Source organism: Oncorhynchus keta, chromosome 2 (assembly GCF_023373465.1).
Source record: "Oncorhynchus keta strain PuntledgeMale-10-30-2019 chromosome 2, Oket_V2, whole genome shotgun sequence".
Lineage (NCBI taxonomy): Eukaryota > Metazoa > Chordata > Actinopteri > Salmoniformes > Salmonidae > Oncorhynchus > Oncorhynchus keta.
The window spans coordinates 56,589,096-56,614,574 of record NC_068422.1 but is presented as its reverse complement, the minus strand read 5'-3'; the positions used below and the strand labels follow the sequence as shown (position 1 = coordinate 56,614,574).

Sequence of the window (25,479 nt, the reverse complement as noted above, 5' to 3'; positions counted from 1 at the left end):
CAGCCTGGTACGGGAACTCCACCACCGCTGACTGCAAGGCTCTACAGAGGGTGGTACGCTCAGCCGAACGCACCATTGGTTGCACACTGCCTGCCCTCCACAGGACACGTACAACACCAAGTCTCACAGGAAGGTCAAGAAGATCGTCAAGGCCTTCCAAGCCTCCTGAGCCATGGCCTGTTCTCCCCGCTTCCATCACTCAGACACAGGCAGTATAGGAGCATCATGACAAAAACTGTCAGACTGGCCAATAACTTCTACCCCCATACCATCAGGTTGCTGAATAGCCAACACTAGGCAGCTAGCTACCTGCTCCCCCTGTTTCCTCCTGCCTCAGGACTGCCTACCCCCCTGTTTCCCCCCTAATGACATTCCCTCTGGGACACTCTTCCCCACCCCCATGGACATTTACCCTGCCCCTACACCACAATGGACATGAATCATTGTCACAGTTGTAAATATGTATATATTATTATTGTTTCATTCAGTTCTCTTATTGACCTGCATTGTTGGAGCTTAAAAATGTCACTGTGCCCTGCAATTAAATCTGCAACCCTGTGCAAGAGACTAATAAACTCATATAATCTCTCTCTCCTCCTCAACAGTATTTACTCTGCCTCCACCCCAATGGAGATGTATTTATTAATCACTGCCACAGTTGTTATTATGTACATATTGTGGCGTACAGCAGGTCAGCCACCAGGGGGAGACTCGTCAAGGCCTGGTGACAGACGGAGTATACATCACTAGGCGATGGCTACATCTGCTGTATGTGCCAGGTCTCAATGGGCTCTTCAGCCAGGACTAATTGGGGTTGATTGGGAGTTGGTGAGTAATCAAGGGCTGATTGCTCACCAGCTGTACAAGTCCCATAAAAGCTGCCAGAAGAGCAGCACACAGGGGAGAGAGTGGGGGAAGAAAGGACTCCTGTATAGTTGGAGACGGTTGCAGAGGTAACAGGAGTGAGTTCAGTTCAGTTCAGTTCAGTTCAGTTCAGTTCAGTTCAGTTCAGTTCAGTTCAGTTCAGTTCAGTTCAGGACACAGGAAGCCCTGGAGCCAAGAACAAGGAATCCCGGAGAGGATCTCAAGTGGGAGACCTATTATTTTCTTTTGAACTATTATTTTAATAAACACCTTTGAAACTGAGCTAATCCTACTGTGTCTGATCTGTGTAAGCGTTTTGACCCAACCCCCTGGTCTGCCACAATATATATATATATATATATATATATATATATATATATATATATATATATATATATATTTTCACCTTTATTTAACCAGGTAGGCAAGTTGAGAACAAGTTCTCATTTACAATTGCGACCTGGCCAATATAAAGCAAAGCAGTTCGACAGATACAACGACACAGAGTTACACATGGAGTAAAACAAACATACAGTCAATAATACAGTATAAACAAGTCTATATACAATGTGAGCAAATGAGGTGAGAAGGGAGGTAAAGGCAAAAAGGCCATGGTGGCAAAGTAAATACAATATAGCAAGTAAAACACTGGAATGGTAGTTTTGCAATGGAAGAATGTGCAAAGTAGAAATAAAAATAATGGGGTGCAAAGGAGCAAAATAAATTAATTAATTAAATACAGTTGGGAAAGAGGTAGTTGTTTGGGCTAAATTATAGGTGGGCTATGTACAGGTGCAGTAATCCATGGAGCCAGTGGGTTTGGCATTGGCAGCAGAGAACTGGAAGGAGAGGCGGCCAAAGAAAGAATGACTAGAGAGATATACCTGCTGGAGGGTGCCAGCCAACTAAGATAAGGGGGACTTTACCTAGAGCGTAGATGACAGGAGCCAGTGGGTTTGGCGCAATGGTGGGTGGTGGGTAGTATATGGGGCTTTGGGGACAAAACGGATTGCACTGTAATAGAGTGCATCCAATTTGTTGAGTAGGGTATTGGAGGCTATTTTGTAAATGACATCGCCAAAGTCGAGGATTGGTAGGATGGTCAGTTTTACAAGGGTGTTTGGCAGCATGAGTGAAGGATGCTTTGTTGCGAAATAGGAAGCCAATTCTAGATTTAACTTTGGATTGGAGATGTTTGATATGGGTCTGGAAGGAGAGTTTACAGTCTAACCAGACACCTAAGTATTTGTAGTTGTCCACGTATTCTAAGTCAGAGCCGTCCAGAGTAGTGATGTTGGACAGGCGGGTAGGTGCAGGTAGCGATCGGTTGAAGAGCATGCATTTAGTTTTACTTGTATTTAAGAGCAATTGGAGGCCACAGAAGGAGAGTTGTATGGCATTGAAGCTTGCCTGGAGGGTTGTTAACACAGTGGCCAAAGAAGGGCCTCAAGTATACAGAATGGTGTCATCTGCGTAGAGGTGGATCAGAGACTCACCAGCAGCAAGAGCGACCTCATTGATGTATACAGAGAAGAGAGTCGGTCCAAGAATTGAACCCTGTGGCACCCCCATAGAGACTGCCAGAGGTCCGGACAGCAGACCCTCCGATTTGACACACTGAACTCTATCAGAGAAGTAGTTGGTGAACCAGGCGAGGCAATCATTTGAGAAACCAAGGCTGTCGAGTCTGCCGATGAGGATGTGGTGATAGACAGAGTCGAAAGCCTTGGCCAGATCAATGAATACGGTTGCACAGTAATGTTTCTTATCGATGGCGGTTAAGATATCGTTTAGGACCTTGAGCGTGGCTGAGGTGCACCCATGACCAGCTCTGAAACCAGATTGCATAGCAGAGAAGGTATGGTGAGATTCGAAATGGTCGGTAATCTGTTTGTTCACTTGTCTTTCGAAAACCTTAGAAAGGCATGGTAGGATAGATATAGGTCTGTAGCAGTTTGGGTCAAGTTTGTCCCCCCTTTGAAGAGGGGGATGACCGCAGCTGCTTTCCAATCTTTGGGAATCTCAGACGACACGAAAGAGAGGTTGAACAGGCTAGTAATGGGGTGGCAACAATTTCGGCAGATAATTTTAGAAAGAAAGGGTCCAGATTGTCTAGCCCGGCTGATTTGTAGGGGTCCAGATTTTTCAGCTCTTTCAGAACATCAGCTGAATGGATTTGGGAGAAGGAGAAATGGGGAACGCTTGGGCGAGTTGCTGTTGGGGGTGCAGTGCTATTGACCGGGGTAGGAGTAGCCAGGTGTAGCCTGGCTAATATATAGTGCTAAACTCAGCAAAAAAAGAAATGTCCCTTATTCAGGACCCTGTCTTTCAAAGATAATTTGTAAAAATCCAAATAACTTCACAGACCCTCATTGTAAATGGTTTAAAACACTGTTTCCAATGCTTGTTCAATGAACCATAAACAATTAATGAACATGCACCTGTGGAATGGTTGTTAAGACACTGACAGCTTACAGACGGTAGGCAATTAAGGTCACAGTTATGAAAACTTAGGACACTAAAGAGGCCTTTCTACTGACTCTGAAAACACCAAAATAAAGATTCCCAGGGTCTCTGCTCATCTGTGTGAACGTGCCTTAGGCATGCTGCAAGAAGGCATGAGGACTGCAGATGTGACCAGGGCAATAAATTGCAATGCCTGTACTGTGAGACGCCTAAGATATCGCTACATGGAGACAGGGTGGACCGTCTCCTCACAGCGGCAGACCACGTGTAACAACACCTGCCTAGGATCGGTACATCTGAACATCACACCTGCGGGACAGGTACAGGATGGCAACAGCAACTGCCCGAGTTACACCAGGAACCCACAATCCCTCCTTCAGTGCTCAGACTGTCCGCAATATGCTGAGAGAGCCTGAACTGAGGGCTTGTAGGCCTGATGTCTGGTGAGGACCTGCCTTACATCACTGGCAACAACGTTGTCTATGGGCACAAACCCACCGTCGCTGGACCAGACAGGACTGGCAAACAGTGCTCTCCACTGACTAAATACGGTTTTGTCTCACCAGGGGTGATGGTCGGATTTGCGTTTATCGCCGAGGCCTGTAACTCTGGAGCGGGATCGATTTGGAGGTGGACTGTCATGGTCTGGGGCGGTGTGTCACAGCATCATCAGACTGTGCTAGTTTCCATTGCAGACAATCTCAACGCTGTGCGTTACAGGGAAGACATCCTTCTCCCTCATGTGGTACCCATCCTACATGCTCATCCTGGAATGACCCTAGAGCATGGCAATGCCACCAGCCATACTGCTCGTTTTGTGCGTGATTTCCTGCAAGACAGGAATGTCCTGCAATGGCCAGCGTAGATCTCAATCCCATTGAGCACGTCTGGGACCTGTTGGATCGGAGGGCGAGGGCTAGGGCCATTCCCCCCAGAAATGTCCAGGAACTTGCAGGTGCCTTGGTGGAAGATTTGGGTAATATCTCACAGCAATAACTGGGAAATCTGGTGCAGTCCATGAGGAGGAGATGCACTGCAGTACTTAATGCAGCTGGTGGCCACACTGTTACTTTTGATTTTGACCCCCCCTCCCCCCTTTGTTCAGGGACACATTATTACATTTCTGTTAGTCACATGTCTGTGGAACTTGTTCAGTGTATGTATCGGTTGTTGAATCTTGTTATGTTAATACAAATATTTACACGTTAAGTTTGCTGAAAATAAACGCAGTTGACAGTGAGAGGACGTTTCTTTTCTTACAGTGTTTATTTCTATTTCAGTTGTTTTTTGTTACCATTTTCATCATATTATTTCACTTAGTCCAGTATGTTGGAGCTCGAAGCGTAAGATTTTAACTTTTTTTACGTGAATATTAAACACTAAATATTAAATCTAAATCTGAATCTCTCTCTCTCTCTCTCAGCTAGTGATAATGGTGTGGAGAAGCATAGCCTCTGGATGCATATCCCCAATGGAATCCTTTTCCCTACGTAGTAGTGCACTATGCAGGGAATAGGATGCCATTTGGGATGTAACATGTTTATTTAAAGTCATTCTCACCCTCACCGAGCCACTCTACTCCCCTTGATGGAAGAAACTACCACTAGTCTATTCACCTGGTATCTTCTTTCTCTATCACACCGTTCTGTATTTATTCACCTTGATCTCTCTCAATTTCTCGTGTTCTCCCAATTTTTATCTCTCTTGCTCACTTAATTTCTCTCGCACCCTCTACCTCTCACTAAAATATCCTCTCTCTTTGTATATCTTTCTAGCCTCTCTCAATTAGTATCTTGCTCTCTCTACATTTCTTACCACATCTCCTGCTGGAGGAGACTATAGAGAATGGCAGCAGAGAAGAAAATGTAGAGAATGGCAGCACAGGAGAGGAGATTAATGAAGAGAATGGCAGAGGAAAACAACTACAGAAGAGGGCAGAAGAACAACTGGAGAAGTGTCACAGCTCCCCAGGCTACCTGAGGCTTCAGTTACCCTTAACAACCACAACAATAACAGCCTCGCTTCATCTCCCAGATAAACATTTGGAATGTTTTAATAAGTATTTAATTCAGGGATGGACATGGACTAGACATCGTTCTGGGCACTTCTTAACACAATGGCACATTTTATATTTCTTGAGGCCCCCATTATAAGTCAAATAATGATAATTCTGTGGTCAAACCACAATTTAGACAATCCCAATGGGCTAAAAATCAGCCAATCTGGCATTTTCCGGAACTGCCTTATGGCTATGGTTTAGATACAGTATCTGATCATATAGAGAACTACTCCAAGATAATATTATTGTAACCCTCTCTACACTGCAAATGCTGACAAGTTTTTTAACCTAAATCTGCTTTGTACACTGCAAATTGTAGACATTGTAGAAATCGTTGTTCTTACTTTTTTTAAGTAAATCCAACTATTTGATTTTAGAGACAACGTGGGTAATGGATTAAGACTGCATAATTTGGCCTTTATGCTTTAAAAAATATATATTCACAGCTTATGCTATAAGTGGTTGTAATAAATAAATACAGTACCAGTCAAAAGTTTGGACACACCCACTCATTCAAGGCTTTTTCTTTATGTTTTACTATTTTTACATTGTAGAATAATAGTGAAGACATCAAAACTATGAAATAACACATATGGAATCATGTAGTAACCAAAAAAGTGTTAATAACCTCTTTAGGCTCTAGGGGCAGTATTTCATTTTTGGATAAAAAGACGTGCCCGTTTTAAGAGCAATATTTTGTCACGAAAAGATGCTCGACTATGCATGGAATTGATAGCTTTGGAAAGAAAACACTGACGTTTCCAGAACTGCAAAGATTTTCACTGTGAGTGCCCTAGAACAAAAGCTTCAGGCAAAACCAAGATGTTTCTGCAACCAGGAAATGAACAGGATTTCTGAAGCTACGTTTTGCATTGTCTCCTTATATGGCTGTGAATGCGCCAGGAATGAGCCTACCCTTTATCGTTTCCCCAAGGGGTCTGCAGCATTGTGACGTATTTGCAGGCATATCATTGGAAGATTGACCATAAGAGACTACATTTGCCAAGTGTCCGCACGGTGTCCTGCGTGGAAATTGGTGCGCAAAACTCAGCTGCTGGTATTTTTCCATGGGATTCTGAGAAAAACCATGCTTCCACGAACGGCATATCAATGAAAAGATATTTGACAAAACACCTTGAGGATTGATTCAAACAACGTTTGCCATGTTTCGGTCGATATTATGGAGTTAATTCGGAAAAAAGTTAGACGTTTAGGTGACTGAATTTTCGGTTCGTTTCGGTAGCCAAATGTGTAGTAACAAAACGGAGCGATTTTTCCTACACAAATAATCTTTCAGGAAAAACTGGACATCTGCTATGTAACTGAGAGTCTCCTCATTGAAACATCTGAAGTTCTTCAAAGGTAGATTATTTTATTTGATTGCTTTGCTGGTTTTTGTGAATATGTTGCGTGCTAAATGCTACGCTAAATGCTAAGCTAGCTATCAACACTCTTACACAAATTATTGATTTTCTATGGTTCAAAAGCATATTTTGAAAATCTGAGATGACAGTGTTGTTAAGAAAAGGCTAAGCTTGAGAACAGGCATATTTATTTCATTTCATTTGCGATTTTCAGATATCGTTAACGTTGCGTTATGGTAATGAGCTTGAGCAGTAGTCACGATCCCGGATCCGGGATGGGGAGTCATAACAAATACAATATATATTTTATAATTTGATTCTTCAAAGTAGCCAACCTTTGCCTTGAAGACAGCTTTGCACACTCTTGGCATTCTCTCAACCAGCTTCATGAGGAATGCTTTTCCAACAGTCTTGAAGGAGTTCCCACATATGCTGAGCACTTGTTGGCTGCTTTTCCTTCACTCTGCGGTCCAACTCATCCCAAACCATCTCAATTAGGTTGAGGTCAGGTGATTGTGGAGACCAGGTCATCTGATGCAGCAATCCATCACTCTCCTTCTTGGTCAAATAGCCCTTACACAGCCTGGAGGTGTGTTGGGTCCTATTGAAAGACAAATTATAGTCCCTTTAAGGGCAAAAGAGATGGGATGGTGTATCGCTGTAGAAAGCTGTGGTAGCCATGCTGGTTAAGTTTGCATTGAATTCTAAATAAATCACTGAAGTGTCACCAGCAAAGCACTCCCACACCATCACACCTCCTACTCCATGCTTCACGGTGGGAATCACACAGAGATCATCCATTTACTTACTCTGCGTGTGCACAAAGCGGTTGGAACCACACATTTCAAATTTGTAATCATCAGCCCAAAGGACAGAATTCCACAGGTCTATTGTCCATTGCTCATGTTTCTTGGCCCAAGCAAGTCTTTTCTTATTGGTGTCCTTTAGTAGTGGTTTCTTTGCAGCAGTTTGACCATGAGGGCCTGAGTCACACAGTTTCCTTTCTTACTTAACTTCTTGCGTCGGACCATCCCGGATCCGGGATAATGACTACAGCCTCAACTCCATTACCATAACGCAACGTTAACTATTCATGAAAATCGCAAATGATATGAAATAAATCTGCTAGCTCTCAAGCTTAGCCTTTTGTTAACAACACTGTCATCTCAGATTTTCAAAATATGCTTCTCAACCATAGCAAAACAAGCATTTGTGTAACAGTATTGATAGCTAGCGTAGCATTTAGCGTTAGCATTCAGCAGGCAACATTTTCACAAAAACCAGAAAAGCATTCAAATAAAATAATTTACCTTTCAAGAACTTCGGATGTTTTCAATGGGGAGACTCTAAGTTAGATAGCAAATGTTCAGTTTGTCCAAAAAGTACATCACGTTTGGCTACCAAAAAAAAATTAAAATTCAGTCATCAAAACGCCGAACTTTTTTCCAAATTAACTCCATAATATCGACTGAAACATGGCAAACGTTGTTTAGAATCAATCCTCAAGGTGTTTTTCAAATATCTCTTCAATGATATATCGTTCGTGGAAGTCTCCTCTCTACTCTGAATACCATTGGAAAATGCCTGCAGCTGAAGATTACGCACCAATTTAGACAAAGGACACCGGGCGGACACCTGGTAAATGTAGTCTCTTATGGCCAATCTTCAAATGATATGCCTACAAATACGTCACAATGCTGCAGACACCTTGGGGAAACGACAGAAAGGGCAGGCTCATTCCTGGCGCATTCACAGCCATATAAGGAGACAATGGAAAACAAGAGCCTCAAAAATTCTGCTAATTTCCTGTTTAAAGTTTCATCTTGGTTTCGCCTGTGTAGCATCAGTTCTGTGGCACTCACAGATAATATCTTTGCAGTTTTGGAAACGTCAGAGTGTTTTCTTTCCAAAGCTATCAATTATATGCATAGTCGAGCATCTTTTTGTGACAAAATATTGCGCCTAAAACGGGCAAGTTTTTTTTAATCCAATAATGAAATAGCGCCCCCATAGGTTCAAGAGGTAAAACTCTGAAGCATTTATTTGGGCTGCAATTTCTGAGGCTGTAATGAACTTAACCTCTGTAGCAGAGGTAAGTCTGGGTCTTCCATTCCTGTGGTGGTCCTCATGAGAGGTAGTTTCATCATAGCGCTTGATGGTTTTTGCAACTGCACTTGAAGAAACTTTCAAAATTCTAGAAATTTTCCTGATTGACTGATCTTCATGCCTTAAAGTAATGATCGACTGTCATTTCTCTTTGAGCTATTCTTGTCATAATATGGAAATAGAGCATTTCTTCTGTATATCCCCCTACCATGTCATAACACAACACAACTGGCGCAAATGCATTTAAAAGGAAAGAAATTCCACAAATTAACTTTTAACAATGCACACTTGTTAATGCAGTGATTCCAGGTGACCACCTCATGAAGCTGGTTGAGAGAAAGCCAAGAGTGTGCAAAGCTGTCATCAAGGCAGAGGGTGACTACTTTGAAGAATCTCAAATATAAAATACTTTGTTTAATACTTCTTTGGTTACTAAATGATTCCATATGTTTTTACATAGTTTTGATATCTTCACTATTAATCTGCAATGTAGAAAATAGTAAAAAATAAAGAAAAACCCTTGAATGAGTAGGTGTGTCCAAACTTTTGACTGGTACTCTAGGTGTGATTGAATTTCCTGCACATTTCCTACACCAAATAAATCCTGAACACAGCAAAACAAATCCCCTCCTCCCTCATCCACAGTCACACCTAGAATGATTCTAGTTTTCTAGGCCATCTGTCTCAGCTCTTTCTTCCCATCAACTCTAACTTAAACGCTGCTGCACCTTAGACTGGAGCTAGACAGCTGCCGCTTCAACTGCCTGAATATATTTTTCCAAGATGATATAGAGCAGTCTTTAAACACATATTTTTTTCTTCCTTAGAGAAAGATAAGAGTAGTTCTTGATGCTTTGCCTGGGCCCAGTAATTATCATATAGGTGGAGAGAGCATACTACACGTTAAGGGTACTACAGATGCTGTGGATAATCGAAGATGACACTGGTTGTGTCCCAAATGAATGCAGGCACTGAGGCTGTGGGTGGCCTGGGAGGCATGGGATAATCTATTCAGGATCTACCCTGTATTGATGATCAATACATGAGATGAAATGAAGATAGAAAAGAGGTCATCGACTGCTCAGCGAGCGGGTGTATGATGTAGGAATATCGGTCATTGTTCTCTCTCCACCTCTCTACGCCTCCCTATTTTTCTCTTTCTGTCCCCACTCCCCTTCTTTCTCCCTACCACTCTCTCAGTAATAAAGCTATGTTGAGGTTTCAGTATGTAGTCTTACCATATCATGGTGTTGTTACTGATGGTGATAAATAGAGCCCAACAGTGGAGGTGTCATGATACCCATACAACTTAGTGGTCAAACTTAGCGGCCATTTTTCCACCTTTAATCTTTTCCGTTAAAGTAAGGGCTGCGTTTCGTGTAAACTTACCTTGGTGTGAAGTTTTGATAACCATGTAAATCTCTCTTGGACAAAGTGATTTTTATCAATATATTTGACTAGTTCTACTCTCAAATTCGAAAATGCTAATTAGCATCAAAGTAGACATCATGCAAAACTACAAATCCTCGCAAGCTCCTGCATGTCACCTCGAGCTGATACCTTTGCAAACAGGTATTGTGTCAATTAAAAATCTGCACAAGACAGTTCACATAATTGTCCATTTAAATAAATATTGCTCTTTTATTCATTACTTCATTTAGCTAACATTAGATAGTTCATCCAGAGATTCTTACCTTAGCCTCGATTTGGCAGTCTCGTCCAGATCATCATGGCATTTGTAGTTTTTTATGGTAGCCACATTAGAAGCTAATTACCAGTTCATTTTGGGGGAATACATACGTGTGAATATATTGATAAAAGTGTACCTTGTGCTAGAGAGACTTACACAGATATCAAAGTGTCACGCCAGGGATGTTTTACGAGCATATATGTGTAGTAACGGTAGGGCAGTTTTACCTGATAATCACTAGATGACCATGCTACAAAGGACACATTTGGCTAGTGAGCAAGTACTATTTGTTCTTAATTCTGGGTAAGTCTAGTAAAATCATATTTTCAGAGAGAAAGCATGGTACTGCCGTCCATAGAATGACAAGATAGTGAAGACTGTGTTACCTTGAAGCCATGCATGCTTATTATATGGTTACAGTGATTGTGTATATGGTGGTGAAAGGTTTGTTTTACCTTGAAGAAGCCGTGCTTGTGGCTATGCTGACCCAGCCACACTCCACTGCCCAGGGTCAGATCCATCTGAGGTGGATCTATCACTCGCTCGTAAATCCTGCCAGCAAACAAACAATCAACAGATAGAATGTCAGATTCTGAAATCTCTCTCACACACACACACACACACACACACACTTCAACGCTGAGGAGGGAATGTGTCTTGCAGGTTCCTGCCCGACTGCTTTTTTATGGATATTTTTGCGTTAATAATGACTTTGTTTGCTCAGAATGTTTGCAATAATTACGCCAACAATGAAGAAGAGGAAGGAAAGGGGGACTCCAAGCTAGGCTGAAAAGACGGGCTACACGGCACCCTCTTTCTTGTGTCCTGGTGGCTAATGTCCAATCACTGGAAAATAAACTTTGAGAACTGAGAGAAAGGCTTCAATCGCTCTGAGATCACAAAGGGTATTTTACTGTGTGTTTTTCTTACAGAGACATGGCTTACGGACGAAACAATCAACTCTGCTATTCAACCAGACAGCTTTTACATTTTCAGTATGGAAGAAAGGAGGTCTCTGGTCAGAATAGGGGGAGGGGTATGTTTCCTCATCAACAAATCCTGGTGTATCATAGTTGAAAACATCTCGAGCTCCTGTTCATCCGACCTGTATGCCACAGTGGCTCAGCTACCTGGAGAGCGATGACCAGAGAGAGGGATAAAATGGCAAGATTTAGAGAATCTGTCCGGTGAAACCATCAAATGGAGGGAGATAAGTGATGTTTCCCTGCTGGAGCATCTCGGGGAGATTTGGTCTGGGCACATATTGAACAGGTGTTGGCATAGCGGGTGACATCCTGCGCCAAGGTGGAACCCTAGTACTTATCGGAGATTGATTAAATTGTGCAGGGGATACCTTGGTGTCCAGCGGTGAGGGACGTGTGTGCCCAGGTCAATAGCCAATCTCTTACCTCCCTTGGGGGTGTAGATGCGTTCAGGAGGGCAGGTAGCAGAAGTGGGTTCCCTATCCAGAGCCTGCCGGATGTACACATCTATGTCCCAAAACACAGGGCCAACGATACAGAAGGACAACATGATGGGTTGGAGGGCTCTACCGGGCTCTACCGGGCTCTACTCTACTCTCAATAGATGTGGAACCACAGGGTATGGGAAAGCAGGTCTTTCGGCATCCTGGTGCCCAGGCAGTGATTTTCATCCCTGACCAGGACTTGATGTGGTTATGACGTTGGAGCCAAGGGAGGCCAAGGATGACTTTTTGTACAGGTGTGGTGTTGATGAGGAAGTGAAGGCTTTCCTGGTGCATGGGTCCCACGGTTGAAGGTGAGTGGTGCTGTGATGTGCATGATTATGCCGGATCCCAATGGTCGATTATCCAGGGCTTGGACGGTAAAAAGGAGAGGAGAGCGGGTACAAAGTTATGTTCAGGGTGGAGGCCAGGGCCTGGTTGATGAAATTCCCTGTGGGCCAGCCAGCCAGTGAAATGGAAACCAGAAAGGGTTTGGTGAAAAACAATGATGATGGAATACTCACACCTACCCTGGGAGACATAAGATCACGGGGCCGCTCCTCTGCCCTAGTGGAACTCGGGTTGGGACTCACCGGACACCGCTGAAGCCGGTGCCCCTCCTGGCCACCATAGGGACAGAGCCCTAGCTGTCTCTGGCGACTCCACTCTACCGTGAATATGTGTGTGACTCCTACCTACTTGGCTTCAGGCTCTGGCTCAGGACAGCCAAATGAGGAGGGTGAAAAGAGAGGTAGAGGTAGGCGCCAGCGCTCCTGAAGAAGGTTTTCCAGACATATGGCCACCGCGATGAGCAAATCCATGGAAATGTTGTGAGGGCCTACTCAGCAGCAGTCTGGGCACCCATGGAATAGTCAATCACCTCCCTCTCTGCCCTCTGGTAGATGGTCAGAAACCGCCCTGAACAGAGTCATGAACCTCTCGTAGGAACCCATCTCTAACACCTTTCTGATCAGCATGGAAATGGCTGTGGCAACCAGGAAGCGACGGCATTTCGATGGGGTCCCATCATACTTGTCCGGGAGGAACAATCGGGCATCGCCTCCCTGGGCAGACTGCTGGGTAGGCTTTTGGGACTGCTGAAATGGCTGAAAGACGCATCGAGACGGTGGAGGAGGCGGAGGACGTCTTCTGTAGTGGCACACAGTTGAATCAGCTGATCGTGGTGTTGGCGGAGTAGGTATCCCTGTTCACCAACAGTCAGAGACTTGTTCTTCTGAAAATTCCATAATTACTGAGGCAGTATTCTATGAAGTATATGCAGTGAGTCAGAAGGCAGGTGCAGAAATATAATTTTTAATAATAAGACAAATCAGATGAACAAAACAGGAATAGCCTCACACGTGGTTAGCAGATGTTATTACAATTGTAGCGAAATGCTTGTGCTTCTAGATCCGACGAGGATGAGCGGATGAGCAATGACAGAGAGGCATAGGCAAGATGCAATAGATGGTATGAAATACAGTATATGCATGCGTATGAATTGAGTAAGGCAAGATATGTAAACATTAAAGTGGCATTATTAATGTGACAAGTCATCAATTTTTTTGAAGTGGCCAATGATTTCAAGTCTGCATGTAGACAGCAGCCTCAATGTGTTAGTGATGGCTGTTTAATAGTCTGATGGCCTTCAGATAAAAGCTGTTTTTCAATCTCTCTGTCCCAGCTTTGATGCACCTGTACTGACCTCTCCTTCTGGATGGTAGCGGGGTGAACAGGCAGTGCCTCAGGTGGTTGTTGTCCTTGATGATCTTTTTGGCCTTCCGGTGACATCGGGTGCTGTAGGTGTCATGGAGGGCAGGTAGTTTGCCCCCAGAGATGCATTGTGCAAACCGCAACACCCTCTGGAGAGCCTTACGGTTGTGGGCAGAGCAGTTGCCGTACCAGGCTGTGATACAGCCCGACAGGATGCTCTCGATTGTGCATCTGTAGAAATTTGTGAGTGCTTTTGGTGACAAGGCGATTTTCTTCAGCCTCCTGAGGTTGAAGAGGCTCTGCTGCGCCTTTTTCACGACGCTGTCTGTGTGGGTGGACCAATTCAGTTTGTCCGTGATGTGTACACCGATGAACTTAAAACTAACTATCCTCTCCACTACTGTCCCATCGATGTGGATAGAGGAGTGCTCCCTCTGCTGTTTCCTGAAGTCCACAATCATCTCCTTTGTTTTGTTGACGTTGTGTGAGGTTATTTTCCTGACACCACACTCCGAGGGCCCTCACCTCCTACCTGTAGGCCATCTCGTCATTGTTGTTAATCAAGCCTACCACTGTAGTGACGTCCGCAAACTTGATTATTGAGTTGGAGGCGTGCATGGCCACGCATTCGTGGGTGAACAGGGAGTACAGGAGAGGGCTCAGAACGCACCCTTGTGGGGCCCCAGTAATGAGGATCAGCGGGGTGGGGATGTTGTTACCTACCCTCACCACCTGGGGGCGGCCCGTCAGGAAGTCCATTATCCAATTGCACAGGGCGGGGTCGAGACCCATTGGTCAATGTTGTTGTTGGAAGCAATGCGGAACATATCCCAGTCCACGTGACCGAAGCAGTCTTGAAGCGTGCAATCAGGTTGGTTGGACCAGCGTAGAACAGACCTGTGTGCGGGAGCTTCTTGTTTTAGTTTCTGTCTGTAGGCAGGGAGCAACAAAATGGAGTCGTGGTCAGCTTTTCCGAAAGGAGGGCGAGGAAGGGCCTTAGATGCATCGCGGAAGTTAGAATAGCAATGATTCAAGGTTTTACCAGCCCTGGTTGCGCGAACGATGTGCTGATAAAATTTAGGGAGTCTTGTTGTCAGATGAGCCTTGTTAAAATCCCCAGCTACAATGAATGCAGCCTCAGAATATGTGGTTTCCAGTTTGCAAAGAGTCAAATAAAGTTTGTTCAGGGCCATCGATGTGTCTGCTTGGGGGGGAATATATACTTCTGTGATTATAATCGAAGAGAATTCCTTTGGTAGATAATGCGGTCGACGTTTGATTGTGAGAATTCTAAATCAGGTGAACAGAAGCACTTGAGTTCCTGTATGTTGTTGTGATCACACCACGTCTCGTTAACCTGTTACTCCTACCCCCTACTTTTTCAAACATTCTGTTAAAAATCGCGCAACATTTTAGCACCCTGCTTCTCATGCCAGGAATATAGTATATGCATATGATTAGTATGTGTGGATAGAAAACACTCAGACGTTTATAAAACTGGTTATATCACGGCTGTGATTACAGAACGTGCGTTTCATCGAAAAGTGCAGGAAAATCTGATCACTGAAAATGGAAAAATATATCCATGCGCAACTTCAACCGATTGATAAAGGTGAAGCACATTAAATGGGGCCGAGGTTGCAATACCTACAGCTTCCACACAATGTCAACAGTCTTGTCATTTGCCTACTATTTGTTTCTTGGTCAAACGAAGAAGAGACAGCCCATTTCTTCAGGTCTCCGACCGGATATTTTGGTTGAGATTTACCCGGACATTATTTCCAGACGTACAGCTATAGAATATACATCGCCTCGTGATCAATTTGATCGCTAAATTATCGTTTACTAATACCTAAAGTTGCATTACAAAAGTATTTCAAAGTGTTTTGTGAAAGTTTATCGTCGACTTTTTTAATTTAAAAAAATGACGTTACAATCGATATCTAGGCTATATATGGACCGATTTAATCGAAAAAAAAAGACCCAATAGTGATTATGGGACATCTAGGAGTGCCAACAAATTTATTTTGCGTTTTGTGTAGCGCCGACTATGCTAATTATTTTGTTTACGTCCCCTGCGGGTCTTTTGGGGTGTTACATGCTATCAGATAATAGCTTCTCATGCTTTCGCCGAAAAGCATTTTAAAAATCTGACTTGTTGCCTGGATTCACAACGAGTGTAGCTTGTCAGGTAGGAGCAAGAGGTTAATCATAAGGCATACCAGAAAGATGTGGTGTGAAACCAGCTGGCTGCACCGAGAAGCAAAGAACGTTACAGTCTCTGATGTCCCTCTGGAATGCTACCATTGCTCGGATTTCATCAATCTTGTTGTCAAGAGACTGGACATTGGCGATTAGTATGCTAGGGAGTGGTGCGCGGTGTGCCCATCTCCGGAGCCTGACCAGAAGACCGCTTATTTTCCCTCTTTTACGACGTCGTTGTTTTGGGTCGCAGGCTGGGATCCATTCCGTTGTCCTGGGTGGAAGGCAGAACACAGGATCCGCTTCGGGAAAGTCATATTCCTGGTCGTACTGATGGTGAGTTGATGTTGCTCTTATATTCAGCAGTTCATACCGACTGTATGTAATGAAACCTAAGATTACCTGGGGTACCAATGTAAGAAATAACACGTAAAAAAAAAAAAAAATACTGCATAGTTTCCTAGGAACGCGAAGCGAGGCGGCCATCTCTGTCGTCGCCGGAATCAGTGTTTTCGTCGATATTATTCTCTGTCCCAGTCCGTGTGATCAAAACAATCTTGAAGCATGGATTCCGATTGGTCAGACCAGCATTGAATAGTCTTTAGCATGGGTACATCCGGTTTGAGTGTCTACCTATAGGAATGGAGGAGCAAAATGGTGTCGTGGTCAGATTTGACGAAAAAGGAGGGCGGGGGGAGGGCCTTGTATGCATCATGGAAGTTAGAGAGGCAGTGATCCAGTTTTTTCCAGCATGAGTGCTACAGTCAATATGCTGATAGAATTTAGGTAGCCTTGGTCTCAAATTCTTTGTTAAAATCCCCAACTACAGTAAATGCAGCTTTAGGATATATGTTTTCCAGCAAAAAGTCCAGTGAAGTTCCTTGAGGACTGTCATGGTATCGGCTTGAGGGTGTATATAAATGGCTGTGACAATAACTGAGGAGGATTCCCTTGGGAGATAATATGGTCGACATTTGATTGCGAGGAATTCTAGGTCAGGTGAACAAAAGGACTTGAGTTCCTGTATGTTGTTACAATTACACCTTGAGTCGTTAATCATGAAACATACCCCTTCTTCTTCCCGGAGAGATGTTTATTCCTGTTGGCTCGATGCACAAAGAGAGGCTTCAATTAAAAAACACCCCATGTGTTCTGTTAGACAGGCAACTCTGTAGCCACATTATAGCAGGGGGTGTAAAGACATAACACATACCATTTCCATCAGCAAACGTTGTTCTGAATATAAACAGCAACACCTTGAAATGTTGCTACATAAGACTGAATTGAGGCGGTCGGTCACATATTACTACAACAGTATTTAACAGTATTTAACATGAGATCCTCTGTAAGCTTTATAGGAATGTGCTTCTATATATAAACATACATGTTATAACCATGTATTGCTACTACTGTATCATCAAAGATATTATCTAAGTGAGTTTCAGAATAAGAATGTCATCTGTTACTTTGATGAACCTTGTTTCTTAAGCTACATATGTTAAAGTGGGCTATTGTTCGCACTTTTCTGGGATGCTTGATTGTTTTCATTGCTTTACTGGGAAGCTTAGCAGAAGTAGACATGCTTGTGTTATTAATGTTAGTGCAGGGTGAGCTGCACACAGTGGACTTCCCTACTAAGGCACACCGCCTCAGTGCTAACAGTATAACTTTGGTTTATATTCACATGATTACTGCACACAATAGCTGCATTATCAGCAGAGGCATTCAGGACAGTTTGAGGGACATAAGTTAGGTAATAAGTAATGGTAGGGATTAACTGAGCTGGGCTTGGGTCATTGATAAGTCATTGTCTCAATGCAGCCTTATAATGCTGTGAAATGATCCAGCAACCCAAATTATAAAACAAGCTTTGTTTCCAGAAGGTATCAAAATTGTCAATAAATGTTAAACCAACAGAGCTGCAATAGTCTCATGTTCAATTATGGAAGGCTAAAATAAAATGTAGGGATAGCACAGGGCCATATATTACGGAGCATTTGGTGGTGACAAGCAGAGACTGAATCAGTTCTTTAAAATCCATCCATGCACAACTCCAGCACTGTCATTAAGTTAGCAGATGACACGACGATGAGACAGCCTATAGGGAGGAGGTCAGAGATCTGGCCAGGTGAACAACCTCTCCCTCAACATCAGCAAGACAAATAAACTGATTGTGGATTACAGGAAACTGATGGCCAAGGACGCACCCATCCACATCGATGGGACTGTAGTGGAATGGGTCGAGATCTCCAAGTTCCTCGGTGTCCACATCACTAAGGAGTTAATATGGTCCACACACACAGTTGTGAAAGGGGCACGTCAGCATCTCTTCCCTCTCAGGAGTCTGACATTATTTTGGCAAGGGCCCTCAGCTCCTCAAAAAGTTATACAGCTGCACCAGTGAGAGCATCTTGACTGGCTGCATCACCGCTTGGTACTGTAACTGCAAAGCACCCAATCACAAGACGCTACATAGGGTGGTGAGTACAGCGCTATACATCACTGGGGCCAAGCTCCCTGCCTGCCAGGACCTCTACACCAGGCAGTGTCAGAGGAAGTCACAAAAATGTTTCAAAGCCACCCAAGCCATATACTGTTCTCTCTTCTACCGCATAGCAAGTAGTACCAGTCCACCTAATCTGGAACCAACAGGACCCTAAACAAGACTGCTAACTCTTAACTCTGCATTGTTGGAAAAGGGCCTGTAAGTGTCAGGACCCGGTTACGAACCCGGGTCTCCGGAGTGAGAAACAGTCACTTAACCAACTGAGCCACGAATAGTCGGCAGAACCCAGAAGATGAGGCAGACACAGCAGTACTTGAGACGGTGTATTTAATGAAGTAAAAAGTGAAGTTCTTCAGGAAAACATGTAACTCCACAACCTCAAAAGGAATTCCATAAGAACAAAGGTAATCCTCCAAGACAAAAAGGTAAATCCACAAGGAGGAAGGTATAGCACAAAAAAGCCTCAAAAGATACTCAAAAAACAAACAAACAAGAACAAAAAACAGAATTCCTCAAGAGAGTCCACCGGGATCAACAAGAGTACACAAAGTACTAGGGCTGGGTGCTAACATACAAACACAGAGCCCAGAACTGAGGAAAACAAAGGGTTTAAATACAATCAGGGGAAACGAGGCACAGGTGCAAATAATAATGGGGATCAAGGGAAAACAAAAGGTCAAAAGGCACAATGGGGGCCTCTAGTGACCAAAAACCGGAACAACCCTGGCCAAATCCTGACAGTAAGTAGGCTTGGGCGGTGTCCAGATTGTCATACCTTTATACAGACCTTGTGCCATACCGTTATATTCGGTAATACGGGCACTGAACACAAAGGCCGCTATTGTGTTCATTTAAAATAACATATAGATTACCAACTAAATGCTAACCAGCGCATTGCAAACCTTTTATAGTCTGCTCATAATGTTATATAAGTAACAAAACAATTAAACTCATCTGATGCATAACTCCATCACTATCCTTCTTGGTCAAATACAGTGGCTTGTGAAAGTATTCACCCCCCTTGGAATTTTTTGTATTTTGTTGCCTTACAGCCTGGAATTAAAATGTATTTTGGGGGGTGTATAATTTGATTTACACAACATGCCTACCACTTTGAATATATGTTTTATGTGAAACAAACAAGAAACAGAAAACTTGAGCGTGCATAACTATTCACTCCCCCTCCCAAAGGCAATACATTGTAGAGCCACTTTTGCAGCAAATACAGCTGCAAGTCTCTTGGGGTATGTCTCTATAAGCTTGGCACATCTAGTCACAGTGATTTTTGCCCATTTGTCAAGGCAAAACTGCTCCAGCTCCTTCAAGTTGGATGGGTTGATGAATTGTCCTGTATTTAGCGCCATTCCATCATTCCTTCAATTCTGACCAGATTCCCATTCCCTGCCGATGAAAAATATCCCCACAGCATGATGCTGCCACCTCCATGCTTCAATGTGGAGATGATGTTCTCGGGGTGATGCAAAGTGTTGGGTTTGCGCCAGACATAGCGTTTTCCTTGATGGCAAAAAAACTCAATTCTAGTCTCATCTGACCAGAGTTCCTTCCATATGTTTGGGGAGTCTCCCACATGCCTTTTGGCGAACACCAAACATCTTTGCTTATTTTCTTCTGGCCACTCTTACGTAAAGCCCAGCTCTGTGGAGTGCTATGGTGGTCCTTGGAGTATCTGAGCTTTGCAGCTCCTTCAAGGTTATCTTTGGTCTCCTTGTTGACTCTCTGATTAATGCCCTCCTTGCCTGGTCCGTGAGTTTTGGTGGGCGGCCCTCTCTTGGCAGGTTTGTTGTGGTGTCATATTCTTTCCATTTTCTAATAATGGATTTAATGGTGCTCTGTGGGATGTTCAAAGTTTTGTACATAAAAAAACAACAACACTGATCAGTACTTCTCCACAACTTTGTTCCTGACCTGTTCGTAGAGCTCCTTGGTCTTCATAGTGTCGCTTGCTTGGTGGTGCCGCAGACTCTGGGGCCTTTCAGAATAGGTGTATCTATACTGAGATCATTTGACAGATCATGTGACAATTTGAGTGCACACAGGTGGACTTTATTTAACGAATGATGTGACCTCTGAAGGTAATTGGTTACACCGGATCTTATTTAGGGGCTTCAAAGCAAAGGGGGTGAATACATATGCACGCACCACTTTTCCGTTTTTTATTCTTTTTACTTTTTTTTTTAAATAAGTAATTTTTTTCATTTCACTTCACCAATTTGGACTGTTTTATGTATGTCCATTACACGAAATCCAAATAAAAATATATCTAAATGACAGGTTGTAATGCATCAAAATATTAAAACGCCAAGGGGGTTTGCAAGGCACTGTAGCCCTTACACCGTCGGGAGGTGTTTTGGGTCATTGTCCTGTTGAAAACCAAATGATAGTCCCACTTAGCTCAAACCAGATGGGACGGCGTATCGCTGCAGAATGATGTGGTGCTGGTTAAGTGGTTAATTGTGCCTTGAATTCTAAATAAATCACAGACAGTTTCACCAGTAAAGCACCCCCACACCATAACACTTCCTCTCCATGCTTTACGGTGAGAAATACAAATGCGGAGATCGTCCGTTCACCCACACCACGTCTCACAAAGACATAACGGTTGGAACCAAAAATCTCAAATTTGGACTCTAGACCAAAGGAAAAATTTCCACTGGTGTAATGTCCATTGCTCATGTTTCTTGGCCCAAGCAAGTCTCTTCTTCTCTTCTCTTCAAGAGTTTGCAAAGCTGTCATCAAGACAACGAGTGGCTATTTGAAGAATCTCAAATATAAAATATTTTTTATTTGTTTAAACCCTTTCTTCGTTACTACAGGATTCCATAAATGTTATTTCATAGTTTATGTTTTCACTATTATTCTTTAAAAAAGACAATTGTAAAAATAAAATAAAAAACCCTGAATGAGGAGGTGTTCTAAAACATTTGATCGGTATTGTATGTGACCCGTTTCAGGAAACTAGGCTTATGTCACCATTTCACAGGAAAGCCGTTTGAACAGAAACTTATTTTTATTTTATTAAAATGCATTGTTGGCACAAATGCCTTCTGGAAAATCAGAGTAGATGGCCAGACTGAATTTACAAACGCACCTGAAATGGTTATTGCATTGTGGAGTCTTTTGTTAAGACATCTATCTAGCTAGCTAGCTAGGTAAACAATGAACCATCATCCCAACTCATGACATTAATACCCTTCATGAATCTGCAGGTAGCTATCCAACTAGTCACTGGAAGCACCAGTGACTAGATCAATAAAAAAGAGTGGTCAGATGAAGCAGATGCTAAGTAACAGGACTGTTTTGCTATCACAGACTGTAATATGTTCCGTTGTTCCTCCAATGGCATTGAGGAGTACACCATGAATAAGTGCATGAATAAGTGCATCGATGACATCATCCCAACAGTGACCGTACGTACATACCCCAACCAGAAGCCATGGATTGATGACAGGCAGCAAGCGCACTGAGCTAAAGGCTAGAGCTGCCATTTTAAAGAAGCGGGACTCTAACCCAGGAAGCTCATAAGAAATTCCACTATGTCCTCTGACAAACCATCAAATAGGCAAGCGTCAATACAGGACTAAGATCGAATCGTACTACACGGGCTCTGACGCTCGTCAGACGTAGCAGAGCTTGCAAACCATTACAGACTACAAGGGGAAGCACAGCCAAGAGCTGCCCAGTGACCCAAGCCTACCAAACGAGATAAACTACTTCTATGCTTGCTTTGAGGCAAATAACACTGAAATATGCATGAGAGCACCAGCTGTTCCGGAAGACTGTGTGATCAAGACCTTAAAACAGGTCGGCATTCCCACAGATGATGCAATCTCCATTGCACTCCACACTGCTCTTTCCCACCTGGACAAAAGCAACACCTATGTGAGAATGCTATTCATTGACTTTAGCTCAGAGTTCAACACCATAGTGCCCTCAAAGCTCATCAATAAGCGAAGGTCCCTGGGACTAAACACCTCCCTCTGCAACTGGATCCTGGGCTTCATGACGGGCCGCCCCCAGGTTGTAAGGGTAGGTGACAACACATCCGCCATGCTGATCCTCAACACTGGGACCCCTCGGGGGTGTGAACTCAGTCCCCTTCTGTACTCCCTGTTCACTCATGCCTGCACGGCCAGGCACGGCTCCAACCCCATCATTACATTTGCCAGTGACACAACAGTGGTAGGCCTGATCACTGACAATGACGAGACAGCCTATAGGGAGGTGGTCAGAGACCTGGCCATGTGGTGCCAGGACAACAACCTCTCCCTCAACATGATGAAGACAAAGGAGTTGGTTGTGGACTACAGGAAAAACAAGACCGAGCACTCCCCCATTCTCATCGATGGGGCTGCAGTGGAGCAGGTTGAGAGCTTCAAGATCCTTGGTGTCCACATCACCAACAAACTAACATGGTCCAAGCACAGTCGTGAATAGGGCATGACAAAAATTATTCAGTAGACTGAAAAGCATAAATACAAGTTCATGAACAAATGTCCAAGTGTTCTGGGGTCATTGAAAGGGTTGAAAAAGTGTCAAAAAGAAGTGTCCAAGTAGGGTATGTGCTCATTTTTCTCAGATGGATTTTGGAGTGTTCATAACAGCAACTTCAAATTGTAAGACACCAGCCGTTAAGTTGTGGTGTACTTCTGAATTCTCTGGCCTGGGTCCACAGTCATGCTGGAGGAACAGCTCTTTTCGTAGCCCTTATACAGTAGCTGTCAGGGATGTTCAGTACAGAGGATGTCACGTTGTTCTTTTGTTGGTGCCTCTGCATCAACTTATTCATATTCATACATGTCTCCAAAAAATAGATGCAGGCAAACCATGTGCACCACGGTCCTTAACTTGGTCAGTTTTTTCCTGGGTCTCTAGGCTTCTTTTCTTCAGACCATTCATCAACTTTCGGATCCAAATCAGAGCATTGTCTGGGTTATGTTTTGGAGATAACCCAGTCAGTGAGGGTTGTGCGACCTCGGCATTCAAAGGCATCATATTCGGTGCACTTAGGGAAGGACTTATTTGCAGTCTGTAGTTCCTGTCTGTAGGTGTAACTTTCATGCACCAGGATATTTTTTCCACGCACAGAGAAAATACATTTGGCTTCCATTGCTTGTTCTGCTCCTCTGAGCATAATGCATGCTGAGGGGAACAGATATTTTTAAACAGAATATTTGGAATAATAGCATATGAATGACTTGCATTTCGATTGTTCGGCTATCGAAGTTACCCATCTAACCCATTTATTCAGATATGGCAGTTCAAAGAGGATAGTTTCAAAGGTAATACATTTGGCCTAGTTATTGTTCATTTAGCGGCATGAATTTGCATTCATTAAATCTCTTAAAATAGCCTATACTCTTCTTGTGTAATGTACAGCCTACTGTACTGTTTGTCTGTCTGGACTGACTTCCTGTCTTGGTGAGAATCTTAAGTTAATAAATACTCAAATTGTTATATGTTATAGTCTTGTGAATGTCTCATGCATATTTCTTTATTGAAAATGGGAACAATGGGAGCGATGAGAGGGGGAAATTATTTGAATGTGAGTGTCCAAACACGGCAGGGAAGTATTTTACAGCATTCCAATGTTCCAATGTTATAGTCTTGTGAATCTCTCATGCATATTGTTTTTTATTGACACATACTGATTTCAAATCAAAATGGACTACAATTCTCCTTCATATTATAAAGACATGAGGTGAGCATCAACATAGTTTTAGAAGATGCCCTTGATTTAAAGATGAACCTCGGATAGATCTTTAGTATTATAGCCTATACAGTCAACTCAAAATATGGTATTCTGTTGTCCTATATCAAATATAATTTTTAGTCTGTTAAATTGTAGGAGAAAAGGCAGACATTTCATAGAAACATTGGATTTATGTGGTCCATATTTCATAATCATTTAAGTTTTTAATTAGTAGGCCTATCCATGTGTCTCTCACCACTCAGAAAGCATCCTCACTAATGTCAATACCAAAACTGATCATTTTGACTTTATTGAATTGGAATGTTGTGAATAATAATCATGACAGAGCCCCGTATAGCCTAATCCTTTAATCATGAACTATTGTTATTTTGTGTCTTTAAAATCACAATGTTTCCATTTCTATAGTCGTGTGACAATCTTTTTTTAATTGAAATGTCAGCCTTTTACCAGATCAATTTTTTCTGCATTAAATATTTTATTTTCATAACTGATCAAAATGCAGTATGCTATAATCTATAGATAATATTCTGCCCATATGAACTAATTTATTTTAGATTATATAAAGAAGGCATGACATAATGAAAAGGATCAAACAGAAACAACATTGTTTCAAATTCTTTAATAAAAGACCCATAAACAGAAATAGGCTCTGCAGCTGGCTTTCACAGTTCCTCCGCCAGATAGACCTACAAGGAAGCTCAACATATCTCGATGAAATTAGCCAATTCATTGAAAATTAAATACGCACTCATACCCAAGCCAATACTTTGTAAAAGCACCTTTAGTGACGATTACAGCTTTTACTCATCTTGGGTATGTCTGTGTCAGTTTTTCACGTCTGGTATCCTTCCTTGTAGATTTTCTCAAGCTCTGTTAAGTTAGATGGGGAGCGGCGATGAACAGCAATCTTCAAGTCTTTTCTCAGATTTTCAATGGGATTCAAGTCTGGACTTTGTCTGGGCCACTCAAGGACTTTCACATTCTAGTTCTGAAGCCATTACAGTGTTGCTTTTGTCTACTTGGGGCCATTGTCCTGTGGGAACGTAAATCTTCATCCCCGTTCTAAGGTAGTTTGGACTCTGATTCTGGTTCTCAAGGACTTGCATATGTTTGACTCCATTCAATGTTCCCTCTATCCTTACCAGTCTCCCAGTTCCTGCTGCTGAAAAGCATCCCCATAGCATGATTCTGCCACCACCTTGCTTCGCGGTAGGGATGGTGTTAGATGGATGAAGAGCGGTGCCTGGTTTTCTCCAGACATTTCTTATCAGACCAAAGAGTCTTTTACCTCAGCAGGCTCAGAGACTGTTTCT

General features: G+C 43.0%; 1 protein-coding gene across 2 annotated transcripts in view; it reads right to left on the bottom strand.

Moving 5' to 3' along the window:
- Nucleotides 1–25,479, bottom strand: part of LOC118402851 (protein kinase C-binding protein NELL1-like) — a 387,979-nt gene that overhangs the window by 223,236 nt on the left and 139,264 nt on the right. For both annotated transcript variants that reach the window (XM_035801186.2, XM_052478791.1), the window contains exon 5: nucleotides 11,005–11,101. In XM_035801186.2, the coding sequence (XP_035657079.2) occupies nucleotides 11,005–11,101 (97 nt within the window). The remainder of the gene's footprint in view (nucleotides 1–11,004; nucleotides 11,102–25,479) is intronic.